The sequence below is a fragment of the Syngnathus floridae genome, chromosome 8 (genome assembly GCF_059516105.1).
Source record: "Syngnathus floridae isolate MCC-2025c chromosome 8, RoL_Sflo_1.0, whole genome shotgun sequence".
Lineage (NCBI taxonomy): Eukaryota > Metazoa > Chordata > Actinopteri > Syngnathiformes > Syngnathidae > Syngnathus > Syngnathus floridae.
Window position 1 is genome coordinate 6,489,639 of NC_142420.1, and position 20,970 is coordinate 6,510,608.

At 41.7% G+C, this 20,970-nt stretch overlaps 1 protein-coding gene across 6 annotated transcripts in view; it reads right to left on the reverse strand.

Moving 5' to 3' along the window:
- myo16 (myosin XVI) overlaps positions 1-19,122 on the reverse strand; it is a 67,271-nt gene extending 48,149 nt beyond the window's left edge. For 3 of the 6 annotated variants that reach the window (XR_015859846.1, XM_088382987.1, XM_088382986.1), the window contains exons 1-4: positions 14,226-14,386; positions 4,709-4,984; positions 779-849; positions 305-448 (exon numbers count right to left, since the gene is read on the reverse strand). Coding sequence is in view for 5 of the 6 variants with exons in the window: in XM_088382987.1 (XP_088239113.1) it covers positions 305-448; positions 779-849; positions 4,709-4,984; positions 14,226-14,373 (639 nt within the window). In the remaining variant the exon portion in view is untranslated. Of the gene's footprint in view, positions 1-304; positions 449-778; positions 850-4,708; positions 4,985-7,914; positions 8,266-14,225; positions 14,387-18,688 lie in introns of those variants that run through there. The other 3 variants (XM_088382990.1, XM_088382988.1, XM_088382989.1) reach the window with 3 other exon arrangements.
- Between the last annotated feature and the right edge of the window lie 1,848 nt (positions 19,123-20,970).

Here is a 20,970-nt window from a genome sequence, read left to right on the forward strand (position 1 = left end):
ATGATTTATTTATGTTTAACTCATATTCCATTCAAATATTTTAATCAGAATACTGTGTTTGGACTGGTTGGAAAAAATATAACATTATTGTAAAGTATTTTTTTTTGTACTTGAGTTCCCCTTTAACACTTGAGTAGTTCCAAATATAGCACTTGTATACCAACCTACTGAACAAGAAAATATAAATTGTACCTTTCACGCTTGGATAAGCAATTATGTTATTGTGCAAGTTTCTGCTGGCATGCATTTCTAGAAATCCATTCTCCCATTTGTTGTTGTGGCATGCATGTCATGAGTCTCTCACCAGAAGAAAAAGCAGCACCATGTCGGCGTGGTCACACACACATGCTACATGCAGGGCCGTCCACAGGTCTTCATCCTGCAGGTTGACGTTCAAACCCCGCTCTATCAGCACCTCCGCCGCCAGCACGTTGTCGTGACGAGCGCACTGCGAAATGTTGGCAGGATATTGTTCGGACGCACTCGAGATAAGGAATTGGCGATTCAAGTGTGCTCTACATAAACCTATTTTTCCTCATATATTGTCTTATTAGTTTTTCTTCTATCCATTCATGCGTCAATAAAGATCTACCTGCACTCGAGTTAATCATGCTTTTCACACAAAACCACACACCAAAACATTGCATAGTATTATGGTTAAAATTCATAAAACAAGTGGATGCAAGACGCACACCAGTAAAATGATACATCATCATTATTATGTCCCATATACTCTTGCTGTCATACATGTCGTGCCCCATTTGTACGTGTCGCCTACCAAGTGTAACAAAGACCCTCCGGAGGAGATGGGAGCGTTGGGATCGGCTCCTTCCTTCAGGAGACGCAGCACTGCAACACAAGAGCAACACCTGTCATTTACAAACTAATACAAATATTACAAATGGAGACAAATGTAGCATTGGGCAACCAATACTGAACACTGTGGATGCTGACTACCATCATTTTCTATCGTGCTTGTCCTTATTTGGATCACGGGTGCGATGGAGCTTCTCTAAGATGACTTTAGGCTAGAAGCAGGGTACACCTGGTCACCACCCAATTGTACGATAAACACGCGGAAAAAAACACGCACATTCACACCTCTGTGCATTTTAGAATGTTCAGTGAACCTAAAACGCGTGCTTAAAATGAGGAGCGAAGTCTGCAAACATTCAAAGTAAGCCAAGTCATTTCTGAAGACAGGGTCAATTAGTCTGCTACTAATTCCACCTGCCATTGACCTGCTTAAAGTCATTTAAAGGCTCATTACCTGCCCAGACATGTTCAACCTCATTACTAGTTATGCAACACATATTCACAGACTTGACGAAAGTATTGGGATACGTCACTTGTTGCCCTGTCTGCAGCTACAACGGATTCTATTGTTCTTTCGTAACCACTTCAAGTAACATGCATGGAATTAAGGGAACATGCAAACTCTTAAACTATCCCAAAATGAAATTTAATCCTTTAAGGATAGTACAAAGGCCACGCAGCACTTGAGGTGTACTGCAAAAAGACGTTTTCCTCATTTGTCTAATAGCCACTGTAGTATAATAATGTTGAGTAGAGATTGAACAGTGAAGTCAATCACGGCAATTATACTTCATCTCTTTGATATGCTGTAAAGGCTCAGGACTCGGACTCCCCCCAATTAAGGCTCGTCTAAGATTTAAATAGTTACTAGGCAACACATAATGCGTTGGCTTTGCTGTATAATCGCCGAGATGCTCATTAGTCAGTAGAGACTCTTAAGCACACCAAACTCAAGCAGGATTTATGGATGCGGAAAACATTTTTTTTCTTGCATTTTGCAGCGTTACATAATTAGTAAAAATATGTGTGATGAGTTGAGTTTATGGCGCTGTGCCTTGATCGGCATTCCGGTGGACCCAGGACATTTTCTTACACATGGCCTCGCCGCACCTGACAAGTTGACTCGACTTTAGACCAACTCTGAGGTGGTCAAAGTTGTGGCGCAGGTGGTTTAACAATTTTCGGGAATTTAATCAAGGTGCAGGCATACAAATTCTGCACTCTGCTGATATTGTGGTCATCGTATGTTATATTTTCTGGCATAGTTTACCTGATGATATGATATTTATTTGGTCTGCAGAGATATCGGTATGATATCGCTGTACCCACAGTTAAACTAGTGTTTATCTTACCAGGACGCCCATAAGCTTTTGGCTGCAACTTGAGCATAATGTATCTCTGATGCTTATCGAGGCTGCCAGGCATTTTTTGTATGTAGTGTATTTTAGACTCAAATGCTTTTGGATCAGTTGTTGTAAGCATTCATGCTGTTCCTGGTCTTTATTATAATCCTTTTACGAGAGATGTAGTATAAGCAGCGTACTTCAAAAGCACAAAACATTGATTTTTGTTATTCCATAAAGCTGGAGATGAAAGTGAAAGCAAACGGAATTTATTAAAGAGATTTATGTCTGTTAAAAGATTTAAAGGGGACAGCAGCAACAGTTTATGCTTGTCCTGCAGCAATAGCGACAACGGCGATCCATCTTGGGGCTCCCGTTTGACATTTGATCACATGCTCCGTTACTCTACACGCTGTGACATCCACCTTTGACTCAATGCACGTTCCTTTTAGAGAGCATGTGGAAGTGGGAGGCTTCTCTTCCTCATTGCCATTTCTTAGGGTGCTGCACAGCTGTTCCGCAGATAAAGTGCATTTCCATGACAACCAGTGAAGGAAAATGGGGGAAAGAGAGAAAAAGCAGAGGAATAGCAAAGAAAATAAAGCTATAGGGGAAATAATTTTTCAAGGGAATGGGATGGTACAAAAGGTGTCCATCTGTATCCCTTAGGTTACAAAAAAAAAAAAAAAAAATATATATATATATATATATATATATATATATAGTAATCTTGGGGACATTATGTGCATGTGTGTTACTAAACTGAAAGTTCTAATGTCTTCCAACCAGTACCAGAATACAAAGCCATTAAACAGATCCACTGGATGTGGTATAATTTTGTTACCCAGATTCTGCCGTAGAAATCTCCTTATTAACATTCTGAATTCAAGTTTATCATACCACCATCTAACTTCGAATGCATGGTCATCCTGATTATGTGCCTTGGCTCAATGAAAATTTTGAAATACCGTGTTAAAGCAACCTTGAGTTATTTATGGTACATTTGTGGATGTAGCATAAAAAAAATTATATAGTCAACTCAAAATCAAGAAGACCTGGGAGCAGTGGTGGAACTAGAACTTTGTCCTTGGGGGGGCACCCGGGGGCAAAGGCCATCTCAGGGGGTCCACCAGACCCAAAAAAAAAAAACCCTCAAAAAGTTTGGAAAACGTAGATAAACAATAAGCATATGTTCTTTACAGAGAATGGGAACAAAATCAGGGGACCAGTGACCCCCCCACCCCCCCCAGCTCTGCTAGTGCCCAGGAGTACACTCAAATTCAAATCATTAAAACTCAGTCAATATAGATATTCAGGTTTTATAGTGGTTGAAAAAAAAAAAAGTACAAGCACAAAAAAAAAAATGCATTTGTTTTCGATTGGCTAAAACTGCTTGATAGTTTGCAATTACAGTGCCAGCTGTTACTTTGCCAAGTGCTCTACATCATGCGAACATATTTTCTTAAGGGCATAAACCTTTCAAAGTACACAGCATGGTGAGAGATTTTTTTTAATTGAAGATATCCATTAAAATGATGCCATGGCATCATCCAACGCCCTGCTTTCAGACTGACTGCTGCAACAACCCACCACCAGCTGCTGCTGCTCACCCCGAGCAAACCCGAGCAAACTCATTGGCAGCGAGCTAGTGGAGATTAACACGCTGACCTTGTGACAGATCGCTGCCACTTCTCTGATTAGCCAAAGAGCCTCTTGAGCATCCTGCAGGTTTTCAGCCCCGAAGAAAATCGGTTCAAGTCCATGCTACACTGCCCTTTAAAATGATGTGGCTTTGTTTTTCATTTTGTTTATGAAGTACATTGGCTACCTATTACTGTTTGTCTTTACGGGGCGGGAGCGCAGTTTCGATATTATACACAGAGAGCAAAACAAAAACAAAAAACAAGGGCAAACTTGATTAAGTTCCTGCCAGAGGGAAATTCTTCCCGGACCCTGTAGTCAATAGATGTGATGAACAATGACAGATGCACGTTTTTTGTCGAAATGAAAAGGCTAAGGTGGAGAGGCCTCGTTGAATAAGAATGCGGCTCGATTTTAGTTATGTTGATGACCTGACATCAGCACTCATCAATAAGATAACAGCAAAGCAGGTGTAACTATGTTTCGAAATGGTCAAGCTGAAAAGAGACAAAACGTTATCGAACGAAATATTTTCATTTTTTGATTTATTGCGAGTTAGGGTGTACCTCCAGTGCAAGTTTGGCATTTAGCTATATTTTTAATGTTTTAAAAATCTAATTACATGACACTAACTAGCCCTAAATGCAGATTCTGCAACTATGCTAATTTTCCATCTATGGACATAATTATGGTTTCATTTTCAAGCTTATTTCAGGTCAGATCATTTGTTTTGGATTTACCACAAATTGATCTATTGACAGTGTCTCAGAGCAGCATCATCTCCACAACTCTATTGTTGTCATAGAAAATATGCCAAATCTATAGCATCTGTTCCCAGAAACCAAGCATTTCAAATCATGTAAATCAGTGTTTACACTGTACACGCAGTCATCTGCCCATAAACGTACCTTCTTTGTCATCGTGGCGAATGATGGCATCCTGTAGGATGTCAGCAAGGCCGAAGCGGACTTGTTGTTTCTTGCGTTGGGCAGTCGGCAAAGTTCGCACCTTGATTCCACCTTGCTGACGTTGCTGGAGGCTCTTCTCCCGTTCATAGTACGCCCTTATTTGGTCACAACGCATTCTCTTGACCAGACGCTGGCGCTGGCCGATGGGCAGAGACTCCAGCAGACACTGGTCGATCTCCATGTTCTGACGGAAGGCGTTACATAGCTGGAAACAGCCTGGTGATGAGGGAAAACAGTTGTTAGCGTCAATCACAATATAGCACTTGACTTTGGGGTTTGTTTGAATGCACTTTGAAAGATATTGAGCTAGTAACACAAAGCACCAAACATAAAACGCAGTTGCTTCTGTTTAGCCCTTGGGCGGCTTGAGAAGCAGCATCGTGCTTGTCGTCTTTCTTATCCCAACAGTGATTCTCCTGCTTTGTCAGTCTCTCAGTAGACTTAAGCCAAACAGCCTAACATCAAGAAACAGCAGCATACAGGTGGAGGATAATACATAACTGAACAAAGAATGTTTAGCGTAGGAAATTGCGTGTTTCACAAACCTGTGCGGAAGTCAAGCCATAAGTGATGGAATATTGTTTTTCTTTCTGTTATGTAAACCTGCCATCAGTCTGTTGGTGGAAGTCTCAGTCAATCTCAGTTAATTTGATAACACTTGACCCCCAAAAAAAAGATGGAATTTCCTTTGTTAATTAAACATGTTGGTCACAGTCTGGATTCATTTGTAACAATTTCAAGTTTTTCCCAAGGGTTGTCTCAGTGGAAGTCACTGAGTTTGAATGTTGAGACAGTCTATCTACTGGAAGTGATGCTTTCTAGAAATGTGGAAAACACAAAATAATTTTTTTTCCCTCACATCAACTGGGTTATGGGTAAACCATTTTTTCAAAAGTACGCCTACACAAATAAGCTGTTTTTTACTGATTACTAAAACACAATCTAGAAGCCAAACACAGCAGTTCCAATTTCCAATAGAGGAAAAAAAAAACAGCTCAAGTTCCAGCCAAACAAATCAAGAGCCTATCCCAGCTAACTTTGGGGGAGAGGTGGGGACCACCATGATGCATATGGGTAATTTACAATCTTCAATAACCTGAATGTGCATATCTTCAGAATGTCGGAAAAGGCCGGTCAGAAAATCCACCCGAACCTGCAAACTCCACAAAGAAACACATTTGAAACCCAAACCTGTTCACCCAGGATGTATTTCAAATTAAAGCAGAACAATCAAAGATGATACCGTTGGGTCTGATGTCACCACTACTTTGCAAAGTGCTGTAAACAACATGAAAAATCACATCCATCATGCCCTCTATGAACAATTCATGATGCAGCAGCATCCATTATACGCTGCAGGCAATATAAGACTGGATGCTGATGTAGTCCATTCTATTGGCACATTACTATAGCCATCTTTCAGCTAGAGTAACACTCCCAACAACAACTCCCTCTTTGCACTGTCCCCTCAAAATGATTCAACACACACCGCCATTGAAAATGTCCAAATTCACCCTATTAGTCATTTTCGCTCCATGTGACTCATTAGTGTTAGGTCACAGGTATGAATGAGTGAATCCTCAAAGTTCCCGATACCTTTGGTCAAAATATACTTATAGACTAGTCACAGAAGGTGTCAGACTATCAGGGTTGATCGCAGTTGACTCAAACTACCTCTCACTCCACCTTGACTCACCAACAATCATCATTTGTTTAGCTTGGGCCGCTCGCTGCACGTCCTTCACACCGTCACCCCGTACTCAAGGCTGCCGTCGTATGGTCGCCGTTTATTAGCGGCGCATGACAGACATCACATTGCGCCGTGCATTTATGCGGACATGACTCATCCTCAAGATCGTGGCATATGCAGGCAATATTCATTCAATTTGAAAAGATATAGTACATCAAGAAGACTTGGTTGCCTTAAGGTGAAATTGAAGTGTGGTAAATTTATTGAAATCAAGTCATACGCAAATGTCTTTGTTAATGAAAATATGATTTACAGGCGCAAGGAGTGCTCATAGTTAAGACATTCAGGAACTGAACTAGCACCTAACACTTCAGGAAAAGCAGTGGGTGTCATTTTTCTTTTTTCGGAGGGTGCAAAATTTCAAAAGGGGAAACCACTATATCATGATAATCGTAGTTATAGTATATAAAAATGTCAAAAAGTATTTCAGAGTCAATTCTGAGTACATTAAAATCATTGACAAAGGTCAGTCTGGGAACTATGAAAGACTGATTTGGGGGTTGAGACGGCTTTATGCATTGTTTGATGAAAAGCAATGTGTGGCGGTCCAAATAGAAGAAAACATGATGTTTGCTCAAATGCTTCATTCAAAAGCCGTGATTTTCGTTGTCATTGGTTGACAATATATATAATCTACTACTCGCACTCTTTCGAATGGAATGTCTGACATCACCTCAAATCAAATTCAACCCATATTCAACTTTTTCCTCTTAAAACCAATAACTTGCTGCTGACACCAATTTCAAGGTCACCCTCCCATATAAAAAAATCAAAATAAAATCCATGCATGAATGGTTAAGTAGACCTGAGACGAGTAGAAATGCAAGTATGAATTGCTCCAGACAGCAGCAATGTGAAGGAGAGCGGAAGGACGGGCATCTAATGGAAAGGGAAATGGGGGAGAAAAAAAAGCAGCTTCTACTCTCTCATTCGGCTGGCGATCAGTTATTGATTGAATGTGAAACATTCCGTGCAGGCTGCAGCTAATAAGACCGGCAATCACTGCTTTGGATGTACTAGAAGGATTTGCAGAGATCTGCAACATTTCCCATCACTCATCCCAGCCGGCACGGCACCTCTTGGCCGCACGTCAGTCATCTTTTCCATCCCTTGTCTGCCAATAACGTTTCTCGAAATCACTGCTTCTCTCATGCAGTCTGCTCTAGTGTTAAAAAGAAAGCCCAATCACTCGAGCGCCTCTTTTCCCTCTGCTGCTGCTACCTGACGCAATTCGCCGGTCAACTTCTCACACGCATCTGCAGCCATTTCTCTGCAGCGCACACCCACACAGGAAAGAGACGTTTGAAGTTTTGATGGCTTTGCAGGTACTTGGATTTCAGAGCATGCAATCTATTCTCTCTCTATATATATGAATTAATACAAATAGGCTACTTACAGCATTTGATGAAATGATAGTGAGACATTTTGGAGTTATAGAAGTCCCATCAGTTAGGAAGAAATCTGGCAGGAAGGACGGCGCTGAAGCCGGTCAAGCTGGCGTCCCAATCAGCAGCTACAGGTTCCAGCACAAACTGGATGCATTATTCATCTGGCTTCCTGCACACTATCCCCCCCAAATAATTGCCCTCCTTGTGTTTGCATTATTGACCACAAGCAGCAGCAGAAGCTCCGATTGCAGCTCACACACACACGCTCACACACACTTCCTGCGACATCCAGACTGAGCTGCCTCCTAGAGCTCCTCGCCTGCAGCGGAAGAGCCGCGGCGCAGCATCTTCCCAGCCATGACCGTCACACGTGTCCCCCGCGTCACTGACTGACAGCCGGCTCGGCCCACCTCCCGCTCAACACACCCCCGATGACGCAATGCTCTTCACCTCCACACACGCGCAGATGCCGGTTCCCTTATCTTTCACTGCGACTCACACACACATGCAAATGCAAACGAAGAGCGTTTATGAGTGTGTTTGCAGGAGGGGGTGCATTTAATTAGTTTCATTCATTTAACTGGGCCTCCTGACCCTGCACAAAGACAGATGAGAAGTCAAGGTCATATCGGAGAAAACCGATAAGAATGGAGAAAATGTTGCTTCAGCACGATTAAGAATAAGAAGATCCCACATGGAGGGAGAAAAGAAAAATAGCGAGGAAGACAAAGAGGAAGAGAGAGAGAGAAAGAAAAGAGAAAAAGAGAAAGAAAGAGGCAGAGAGAGAGGCAGAGAGAGAGAGGCAGAGAGAGAGAGAGAGAAAGAGAGAGAGAGAAAGAGAGAGACGGAGAGAGACAGAGAGAGACAGAGAGAGACAGAGAGAAGCTGCTGCAGTGCGGCTGTTGGCGCACTGACAAGTTAAGAGCGTGTCAGTCGGTCTTAAACTAGCCACAAATGGATTGGAATGTTAAGTGTCCCTTGCTACTATATTGTCTAGTTTGAGGCCGGTACGCCTATGTTACACACACACACACACACATTGAACTTACTGTAGCAGTGTGCGTCTGCATTCCCATGTCAGTGTGTCTGTAGGTCAAGCTCTTCCATTCAAAAGGGAATGAATGGGGAAGCTTTGTAGTTGAAAGACGATTTGCATGCAGGAGGGTGAGAACGTGAGGCAGAGACCCCCCCCACACGCACCCCCATACCCCCAAAAAACGCTACTGTCGAACCACAATAGGCAATATTCTCCTCCACTATATGGTAGAAGCTACAACTAACCTATTACCATTAAAAAAAAGCAATTAACAGCATTCTGTTTCACTAAACCTATCCAGATTTCATTTCATTTACATCTTAATTAGGAAAGACTAAAATGTCCTCTGTCCAGTGCAATCACATTCCGCACATTGTGTGGAATCGATTGTTTTATTGCATCTTGAACTAATTAAGAGTACTGCATGCAACCAGCCAGCAGATACTGGTGAAGTCTGAAGCACAACATGACATCATCTAATGGTAGCAGAGCTGAATCCAGCTCAATACTAAAGATAACAATTGGTCATTAAACTCACCGTAGCCAATGCCCATCCCTCGTGTGAACAGTTTGACAAAAACTGATTTGTGACCCACATTTAAAAAACGTGATGTGCATTATACTCAACAGCATGTTTTGTTGCATTTTCTGCCGGGAAAATATGAGCCAATCTGTCAAAGTGATAAAAAGCACAAAAAAGCAGGTGAGGTTTATTTAGAGGAGAGAGTGAAGCTACAGAGCCATTTTAAAAGGGAACCAGTGGAAAGGAAGGCACAGATTGGAAAAATGAAAGTGTGCTTATGTGCTCGAGCAATTCCTGTCATTGGAAATCAGGTCAGAGAAATGTGTGACAAACGGCGCCGTGACAAGGGCGAGAACTAAGTGAGTATAAAGTGAGTTCATGTCTGGATTCACAGACAACCCCAACAAGCATGCACTAAAATTGCACCCGATTAATAATGCATAGGCACATCGCAAAAGACGCAGAAATTCACACCTCGGCTGCAGTAGGGGAACAATACCCCCCCCACCCCCCAAAACACTCCAGCAATGACACCACATGCTCACAGCGGTGGATGTGACTATGAAAATGTCATGCTTTGAGATCCAAATGTCACATGACATTAGAGCAAGTGTGTGGAATAATTGTTTGGATTTGGCTTTGCACTCGAGCTCCCCCAAAGTGAAATTTATGACTACACCACAGCTGGGATTGGATTTACACAACAAGGCTCAAGTGATACTGGTATGTTTTGTTTGTGTGTGTATGTGCGTTCATGTGGCTGAATTTGGAAATACATCATAGAAAGGAAAAAAATGAATATAACTGAATGGAAGCTGTTTGACTATTTGCAGACAGACTGCATCTTGCATGTATGATGTCATCAAAATAGAACAATTAATGTGTACAAGACATATTAACATATAAAATGGATCACATTATTAGCGGGGGAAATGGACTGGGCCAATAGTGCACATACAAAAATAAATTACCTCTTTTTTTTAAATCGCAAAACATCTCATACCACATCAATAAGTGTTTTCTATTAAAAATAGCTGCTCCCCATTCAAAAAAGCAACAACAAAAAACTATTTATAACAATTTTTTATAAATTAGTGAAGATAAACGATAGACAATAAAAGGCTGGGTGGATAATACGAGTTTATTTACTTTTAAAACGACTTACGACTTGATTTAAGATACCGAAGCTATTATCCAAACACTATCAGTAGATCCAACTGTATCTTAAAATAGACAAAACCCTGCTATTAGCGCCTGCTGCAAATACAAGGTGGCACAAGGTCTCGGTATGGAACACAACGCTGGAAGGCAAGACGACAAATCTCTCGTGAAGCAGTGAGCAAGTAATGGGTGCAAGTCACGTCCTCATAATTTTTACCTCGGTGCTGCTACAATTAGGTCACGCACCAGAACACAGTCAGGCTCACAGATAGTTCAGATTGACAAAAGAAAATGGATTTCTTCTCACAGTAGCTCGCCTACAGTGGAAGAACACACCATCATTCTCATCCAAGATGACGAGTATGTTGACTTTGACACGTGTCATCCTGTCAGCATCGGCCTCAGGCGACTGTGTTACCACCACACATCAACACTTAAGAGTCTGCACACTGCTAGTATCATTATAGTTGTTTTTTTCTTTTTTATATAAAACCACACAAATATTGCATGACTTGGGCTGCTGAAGATTCCCCAATTATGGCAAAGCCAAAGGCGGGTGAGAAGGCTTTGCAGTGAATGCATTAAACATGAAGAGAGAGATCGCTTTGAGTTAATTATTCATCATATTTGACATATTTACACAAATAAATATTTACTCTTCATACCAGGCAATTTTTTAAATTTTGAACACACTATTCAGTTAAGGAGTTTGTGTACTGAGTTGCACTCAGAAGCAATGCAAAAGGAACCTTCAAATACTAACAACAGATAACATTTAAAATTACAGTTAATGAGAGGAAAATTGACCCAACCCCCTCCTTTGGATGAAACCACTACCAGTTTAATGAGCGGATTTTCCCCCCTTGCATTATTTCTGAATGTGGACCTTGTAGAGCATACATATCAAACTCGAAGCCCAGGGGCCAGATACGGCCTGCCAAATCATTTTATGTGGCCCGCACAGACAAATTATGCCTCGACTTCAGTCAGTACTAAAATAACAAATTATTAGAAATGTTTATTAGCATTCATCTTTTTAAAATATTTAAACTGTTTTTACTTGTCTCTGATTTCAAAACTCTTTTACTAGTCTTTACTGTATTGAGTTTGTCACCCCTGCTAAGCGTGTGTGTGTGTGTTTGTGTTCCGGGCTGTGCTGGCCAACCAATAATTATTTATTTTCTTCCCAAAGGATATAATCATCTTGAGAATCTAAGGCAGATAAGTGCTTGTATACTTTCATTAGAATATTCAATTTCCTGTTCTATGGTTGGCTTCACAATAAAAGGAAAAATGGAGGGGGTGGGGCTTTTCCCAACAGTCCTCAACAAGACTCTTGAACAGAATTTGCCAACATCTTTTTTTTGCTTTAGTGGATCTACTGATGCCTATCACCCCTCAATTTATTTTTTTGTTAGTTTAGTAAATTGCATGGCCCCAGGAGTGTTTCAACAGTAATTATCATTTCTAAAAGTTGCATATGGCCTTCCAATTATCTTTGCCTGCAGGGGGAAGGATGATGACACGATATGACGGGTACTGAACATAAAGATGGGTTGCAACAAAATGCATTTTATGGCAGACCGCCTTCTAAACTTTTATCTAAATTAGAAATGCAATGATGACAGTATTTCAAACAGCAGCGTTCATATTTCTTTGAAGAAAACAGTTTACGACAGCGATAATTAGGGCATGATGGATTTAACGTCTATCACAAAAAGAACGCAATGAAATGTGATTCTAAATCGCTCATTAGTGTGAATGTGACTGAAGTTTGTGCCCTGAGAATGACTGGCGACCAGTCGAGGGTGCACCATCCTTCTCACCTTCAATTAGCTGGTAAAAATGATTTACAGTATTTTACAAGTATCATGGGATCTGTTCCTTAGGTTAATCCTTCATCGCAGAGCTTTTAAGATTACTCAATGGGAGACTATGAAAACCATTTTTAGTCACAGATTGAGTCAGTACTGCCGAACACAAAGAGAATTTGTGAGCAAGGCAATGCTCATCATTCGGCTTATGTCACCGTGTTGTGCTCACAGCTGCGACTATCCGGGTGCAGCCATGTTCTCGCAGATACCTACTGTGAATGAAATGAACATCTTATCCTAGCTGACTTTAGGTGAAAGGTGGAGTAATGGCAAAGTTTTAAATAGAAAAAAAAAACTGTTCAGAAGTGTATCAACAGTCTGGCAAGCAACAACGAAATAACTTATCAAATTGTATTCAAAAAGTAGATTGATCAAGTGAAGTCATCTTAATTGTCAATTCTTCACAATTGAGATTTTGAGAATTTGGACAATTTCCTTATCAAATATATTTATATTTAATCGATTAATTGTTGCATTTCTACTTTAATGGTTTTATATTTTATTTGCTGACAGTGGTTAACTTGTGTTTACACATGTAAGACAAGAATGGCAACAAATGGGAAGACTTTAGAAACATGCCTTCATACAACATTAAACTTGAGATGGAGTGTTTTCATGTTTACAGCATGGCCATCGAGGCCAAGCACAAATAACCAACCTTGTGTGCACAAAGCATATTCACGACTGCGCTCTAACTCCAACAAGTCTTAGCCATGAAAGTGTGCATCGAAATGCAGAACATGTGCCTTGAAGCCACAGTGGTGCATAATCAAGTGCAATTGGTTGTTGCGAGATCTGAGAAAACAGGATATTCAGCGTTGAGCGACGGCAGATAAATGACTTCATGCAAATGGCTATGCAAATTCATCGCCGTTGCATTTTCTCCCCAGACACAATCTGACGCTGCTGTTCTCACAATCTTGCCCAAGGAGGCCCAAAACATCTTCCAGTAAGTGTGTTGTGATGCTTTGGATCTTACGCTCAACGTCAACCACCACAGTTAGACCAACAGAGCTGTTGATCAGCTGGTAGTCCCGGGGACGGATTATGCATCCCGTATCTAAATGCTGAGCCTTTCATCCCTAATGTAATCCCTTTCCTCATTCGGGATGGCGGCCAAGATGAGGAAAAAAAAAAAAAAAAAAGACTGTTAAAGTCTGCTGGCTGGTTTTGTAGTGACCTCTATCAAGCCCCTCCCTTTCAACTTGAGCTGTTTGTCCCTCAGGGGTCAGCTTGGGTCAACTGGGTCATCAATCACACGGCCAGATGAATAGCCGTGGCTTTGCCGCCGCAGGGTGGCACTCCGAGATGAGGAACAACTGTTAACTTAAGGGAGCTAGTTTGGTACGGCCAAGGGCAAGTGATTGACCTTGTGGTTTACTCGCCGACAGGAGAAGTTAACACGAAACTTCCCTAAAAGGACTTCACCGTAAACGAAAGCCAAGCACGGCATAACAACTTGTGAAACTCGAGACAAATCTTGTCATGAGCGCTTGCTGAAATCAATCTTGCGCAATCAGCTGTTCATTCCCAGCCCCAACACAAACACACATACATTCTTGCACTCCAAACTATATATCTAGATCTGCAATTGGCACATCTGCTTTTTCTTTCATCCCTCAAGTGGCAGCCCCGAAGAATCACGATCATAAACATACACGTCGACGTTTCCATCACTTGCAAAATAAGCCAGAGGAGAAGCGAGGTTTTGGAAAAAAGACTTACGGGGGAAAGTCCATCCAGCGGAGAACCACGGAGGGAGAAATATACGCCTGCCCGCCCGACTGCCGGAACCCCAACGACAGCCGCCTCCCTTGCGCTCCGCCACCAAATCAATTTCACACTCTCCACCTCCCCGCCGCTGTGATGTCATTCATTCATATGCTTCTGCCGTAACCATGGCAACCCTTCTGCTTGGATCCGCTCACTCCTTTACATCTCTCTCGCCGTCTTTCTTTGTCCCTCCTCCCCCCAACTCTCCAGACCCCAGTGAACCCAGCCCACCTACTCCAGTCGAGAGGTACAGTTACACCCCCTCCAGTAAAATAAGGAGGCGCCTGGGGTCCCTCAAGGTTAAGAGTTTTGCAGCGGAGCGCACTTTTGTCAAGACAAGTGTCCGATAAAGACAACTGGCCGACGAGCCAGACAAAAAGCAACGCCTGGAATCTCTCCCGGTCGGACACGAGGCAGCTGTCGCATTTGCACGCAGACGTACAACAAAAACAAAAGATGTGCCTGAGCCCAGCGAACAGATGGGTTTGCTTGCATCGCACTGATATGCCGACACAAGTCCAAAAAACTGAAGCATGAATAGTTAATGACCAGCGTTGCCGTTAATTGGATGCCACGTTGACCTTGGCTTGCATATACTTGACTCTCACTTTCCCAAGGAGTTCCTTTCTTTCCTGAATTCTTGCATACAATAATTTTGCATGAATTATCCTGATTATTTGAATAAAGTATGCTAGAGGAGGCATAGCAGCCCTTGAGGAACCGTTTTAAACACCCCTGAACTTGATCGTTTTATTGCATTTTTACTTCCTGTCTGCTCATTGAATAAAACAGTTGCTGAGCTCATCAGAAAACACTCAATGAGAATGGATGGTGTTGAGTATTTCTGCGAAAAGGGAGATTAGATTCCCTCAGTCTATCAGATTGATTAACACATCATCTGCTTCTTAATTAGCTTCTCAAGTGTTCCTCTTGGAAATCTATTTGAAATGACTGCTCGCTCACACATTTACTGCCTCACCCACCATAAATTAGACTAGCACCTTTTCAGACACATTTAAGGTCATTTCAAGTCTAACACAGCTTGTCAACACCGCCCACTCTTGTGTTTGAAAGCTAGTTTAAACTGAAAGCACCTCAACCTGGCCTTGGTATTGTTTTACACAAAAGTGACCTTTTCAAAACCGAGTGGGCGTTTACACTGCATTTTCTGAAATTTCAGATGGGCCCGTTCTAGAATGTGATACGACTTATTTATCGGCAATGAAAGTCAGAAAGATTTCCATCGTCTCAATCCGGGTCAAAGGAAGAGAATCTACGCAGAAATCTCTGCAAATTGTTCCCTACAGTGGCCTGAAAAACAAAATTCTTCTTTGTCTGTATTTCCCCCCCTCCACTTCAAACTCAGCCCTCTCCACTGCCCTGCCTTGATGCTCTCACTAGTTTGAACCTCCACTGCTTCTTCTCCACACCCACAAATTTCCTTCATCTTTCATTCTACTGCTGAAGACACCAGTTTGACACTTAAAGTATCACAACATTGTCAGTCAAGGGGGGGGGGTATCATGCTCCATTAAATCCTGCCCTAATTTGATTAGAATTAAATATGGGTGATGACATGCTTGAAATCACAAGCAGCTTCATCTCAGTTAAAGGTCCCCCTGCAGCATCTCTGACGGATCAAAGCGGCGCTTTAAAGAGAATGTGTAACCAATAGTAGCAATCTGACAAGGAGGCAGGAGAGCAACCCCCGTAGCTGGACAAAGTGTTTGTGTGCAGGGGGACGGAGGGAGGGGCCCTGTCTCTATGTATGTGTGTGAGTTACAGGTTTGATAGCAATAATGGGAGCGCAGCAGTGGAATGATTACATTTCACACACACGCCCTCCTACACCAGGGGAGGACCAGCTGCCTCTTGAACTACTCTCTTTTTCAATTTCGTTCCACCTCTCTGATTGTGTCATCTCTTTGGATGAAGGGGGGGAAATACACAATTGTACAGTCCTGATACTTTTTTGCTGCTTGGTAAAGATTGTGCTCACAGGAGGACACTATAAGGGATTATTTTGAATTTTTTGGATGGATTAAAGGTGGTTGAGTGGCTGGATTTAAGGTTGAAGTGATACGGAGAGCGGATTTTGGTGTGTAAGGGAGGAGCTAAGTTTAGTTTGGGTTGTTAGTGGCAATTACTGAGATGCTTCACTTTTCTGGTGCATTTTGACAAAATTAAAATCATATTTTTAAGGTTTACGTAAAATGAGTTTGAAATTTCAACAATTTATCAAGGACTGGTACAGTTAAAATTAAACTATTAATATCAAGAATTAGCAAGTGCTGTTGATTCTTCTCAATTTTACTAATAGAAAGAATAATTTTGTTGGTCACTACAACAAAAACACACCCAGAAGTGGTTCCCACTACAAACAGATGATCATGGTCACATGCACATACAGTAGAATAAATATAGCTTTGGCAAGTCCCGACAGGCCCAGGGAATGACCCTGATGCTCTATCTTGACATACTGTCCAATAATAGTCCTGGAAACAAAACTGTGTTCCCCCAGCAAAGGCTTGAAAGCTTTAATACAAGGATATAGAAAAGGGAAGATCATAAAGTTTGGATTTTTTTTTTTTTTTTTGCACAGAAGGAGATCAACTCCTAGCAAATGTTGGAATCTAATCTCAGCCTCCTGGAAGTGTCCCATTTCCCAAATAAAATCGCCGCTACCAGCTGTGACCCCATCCGACAAGCACCTGTCGTTAGCTTTAGCTGGACAACTGCCCGGTCTCCTGGGCCAAGCCTCACTCGGAACGCAGTCCAAGACGTCCCCCCTCAACTAGGGTCGTTTTCCGACAGATGCAGAACCCAAAGCTGTGTTCCGTCAATACAAATATCGTGAGCATTATCTTGTGATGCTAAAATAAAGTACAACCTCCAACAATCTTAAATATTTGACTAATCACCACCCAGCCAATATTTATTATTTAACTGCATACAACCAACATATATTTTGCTTGATTTTCTTCTTTAGATTAAACAGTTTTGTAAACCCTCCTCAATGCATTGGTTTTTTTATCATTTATTTATTTATTTTAACGAATGTTTATTGCTGCTGAGATGATGTAATTTCTCTCAGGGGATCAATAAAGTATCCATTTCTGTATCTATCTAATTTAATAGTGATCAAAACAAGCATTTCCCGACGGGGGGGGATTGACGGACTTAAAACTGCAACCAAAGCCATGCATGCAACGAGTGTTTTATATCCCAGCACAACTGTGCACCACAGTCTGGCCTCATTCAACGTCCGTGTGAGTCAAACGTATGTTGTGGCTCCTAATTCCACCTCCATCAGTCCCGTCTGCTCAGTCAGCTGTCTCGCCTCTGATGTCAGCCACGTGAAATGCTATCTAAATGAAATCCATCTACTTGGTGTCTCACAGCGGGAGCTGGGTGGGGGGGTTATCGATCATTCATCATGCATATTGCTGGTGTCAGGAAGAATTTGGAAAGAATTTGGCAGCATTAACAGAGAAAGCAAGCTTTCAAGGCTATAGATTGGTGGAAATGTGAAATTGAGCTAATTTGGACAGTAACAATACGTCTTAAGGTATAATCTTAAAAAAAAAAATTGTTAGATTTTGTGTGTAGTAATCTAAATAATAGAGATGTACTTTGTTTCATATTTTTAATCAATTTTCAATTGCTGTCCTGCAGCAAAAACAACTTACGAGAAATTATACTACTATTCGAAACAGCTCCAGGTGTGATTTGCAATTCTGTGCCAATTTAATGCCAAATTCTTAATCAAAATAAATTCTTCTATTTCATTACATAGAGCAAACAACCCTCATGTGAGCACTGGATGTTTAGCTTCATAAGTGTTAAGCCACCCCTCTACACACACTTGTGTGTCTGCGTCGGCCTGCTGTCTGAATAAGCCCATCTGTGAGCTCCTGTGAAACAAAAGCAGAGTTTGGTGTGGTGACACACAATCAGAGTTATGTTCTTTTCCAACAAAGTAAAGCACACAGACCCTTTTTCCTTTGACTTTCCTCCCCATGTTTTGTTTCTAGTTCCATACATTAAATCTCTCTTGTTTCCTGCACAAGACTGCTAGCATCACACACAAGCACAGACCGACAAGGTCCACCGAGACTGGGACTATTTCCCCAGGTGGCATTCACAGACAGCCTCGCAGGCTTTTTGGAGTGTTTGTGTGCACAACAAAAACCTGCCTATTTTAATGCTGCCAGCAGTATTTCAAGGCAAACAACAGCTTGTAAGACCGAATGCAACAAAGAGAGGGAAAATAAAGGACCAGTTGGTAGACGATGGACATTTAAAAACATCTCTTCATTGGCAAGCAAGTGAGAGCAATGAATATTGTTATTTTCAATACAGCAATAAAGATACATGAGCATTTGCAAACATTCAGTACTAATAGCCAAACAGACCTCAAAGTGTCAGCATCCTTCAGTTCCTGTTGAGCTCTTCTCCGACAAGTGTAATATCCAAGAGGCCTTAGCACAAAAAAAAAAAAAATCCGGACTACTCTGACGTGCAGTGAGTGTGAATGAAAATTCTCTAGCTCCCTCCAACATCCACTCTCACGAGCTCCAATCCTCTACTGACATCCCATCAGAAAGACTCACAAAAAGGGGAGAGAGGGGAGGGAGGTTGGTAGTGGGTGTGCCACTTTGGATGAACCGAGGGGGGGGGGGGGTTGTGTTTTAAAAGTCCAGAAAGAAAAAGAAGTTTCCAAGTGTGTCTTTTAACATCATGCCTTTAGGATGTTTTTCTTCAGCCAGAACCAAGGCCTTGGACAAGGTGGAAGAAATCAGAAAAATGTCAGGAAAAAACAACTGCTTGAATTTAGCCAAGGTTCTTCTTCTTAAATGGTGGCAGGTGCTCACTCCTTTTTAATAAGTTGCCATGTTAGCCACACCCCTTTGCAATCATTTTCTCAAAATTGATTTGTTTTAATTCAATTTAAAGTGTCAATTTAATGATAGGGGGAATCATGATGTCACGTATCACAAAACAGGGGTGTGTGGACTTTACTTTGAGAAACTACTGCATACACTGAAATCTCTGGTAGAAATAATATAATCCTGATAATATCCCAACTCATTTTACGCTTTTTATTCTTTACACCTGAAATTCCTTTGTAGATCTTGAGAAGGAGGTGGATCAAATCTTGCCAGCACTTGGTGGCAATGTGTGACACTGGATTTAATGTGCAGTTGAATGTGTGTGCATGTGAGACACAGGAGGGAGGAGAGTCAAACAAAAGGTCAGACAATACAATGAAAGGGAAAGTGTGTAGTTAAAACAGAAAGGGCAAATAAAAGAGCAGCAAGGAGCAGATGTGCAGAGGACGAATGCAAGACCCGAACAAACCACCGCTGTGGCATCAGCCTCGCTTGCTCACTTCTCTAATCCCCTTAAGACCGTTCTCCATTAGTACTCCATAACCCCAACTGTTGGTCATCAGCAGGACAAACATAGCCAGGAGCAAGGACCCGGTAAAAATAGTAAAAGCATGCCACGCCTACTTATTTCATCCTCTCCTGATCACTACCTCACAGACTGATTGTTGGGTACACGAACCAAATGAGACAAAGAAAAAGACATAACAAACGACAAATGCGTCATTTCACACTTAATAAGTGAGCAGCAGTTTTCATGCAATTACAATGTGAATTTTCCATTATATAATATATCCACTTTATTAATATCCTTTTTATTCCGAGAGTGTTCCTTCTGGGTAAAGTTGCTCTTTCTGTTCAAATTTCAATTATGGGGTTCTATTATGACTCAGAGTCTTTTAGTTTTACTGTGTTTCAGTATATTGCCTTTGGGAAAATAAACTGACTTAAAAAGTGCATCAGAAAGACAGAGTGCTGTTGTCCTCATGAGTCAGGATAAAGTTGGAGGGCATCGGATGCGATGCAGTCAATATTTACAGAGACTGCCTCAGCCTTCAAGTGTGTGCGTGAGTGTGTGTGGTCTGCCAGAGCTCCATCCCGGAGCCATAAAACAGAATAAAGTGCAAGATGGAGGGCTTGACAAGTGGCTCTCATTCATCTCCTGCAGGGGAGCCATTTTCTAACGAAAGACCATTTCGCTTTTGATAAAGTCCAATGATGGCCATACTGCAGTAAACTAGGACAGGGGCCTAAGTCTGCTCCAAATAGACCCCATCGACTCAAAAAATGCGAAGTATAATTGAGATTAATAGCTTCTTAAAAAATAATAAAATCCCTCGCTCAGCTCCCGTTCCAGATCAGAAATAATTAGTGTCATCTCAGGCTGGATTGGTTGAAAAATTGACCTAATGGCGAGTTGAAATCATCCAGGTTTTATGCTGGACTAAATCCTCAGCCGGTCCTTAAATGATAAACCCAAATACTGATGCTGCCAGTTCTACTGGAGAGCTCTGGATCAGCGTGATTACTTTGGGCTGCCTGGAGGAGATCAAAGTAATCCCCAAATACGAGTATGAACACGGAAAAAGCATGCTATATACGCTCGTTTGTATATTTGGGTTATTAATTTTATCTGTCTATTATAACCTGTTTTTTTTTTTTATGCGTGGTCAGTACCAACGTGTGTACTCAGCAGGTCTCATTTCCTGATTTGCCGGTCAGATGCTGATTTGTCTTTTGTGTGGCGGGTCTTGCCAGCCGTCACCATGGAATCACAAAGAAAGGGAGGGTGGGTCGATGCATTTTTA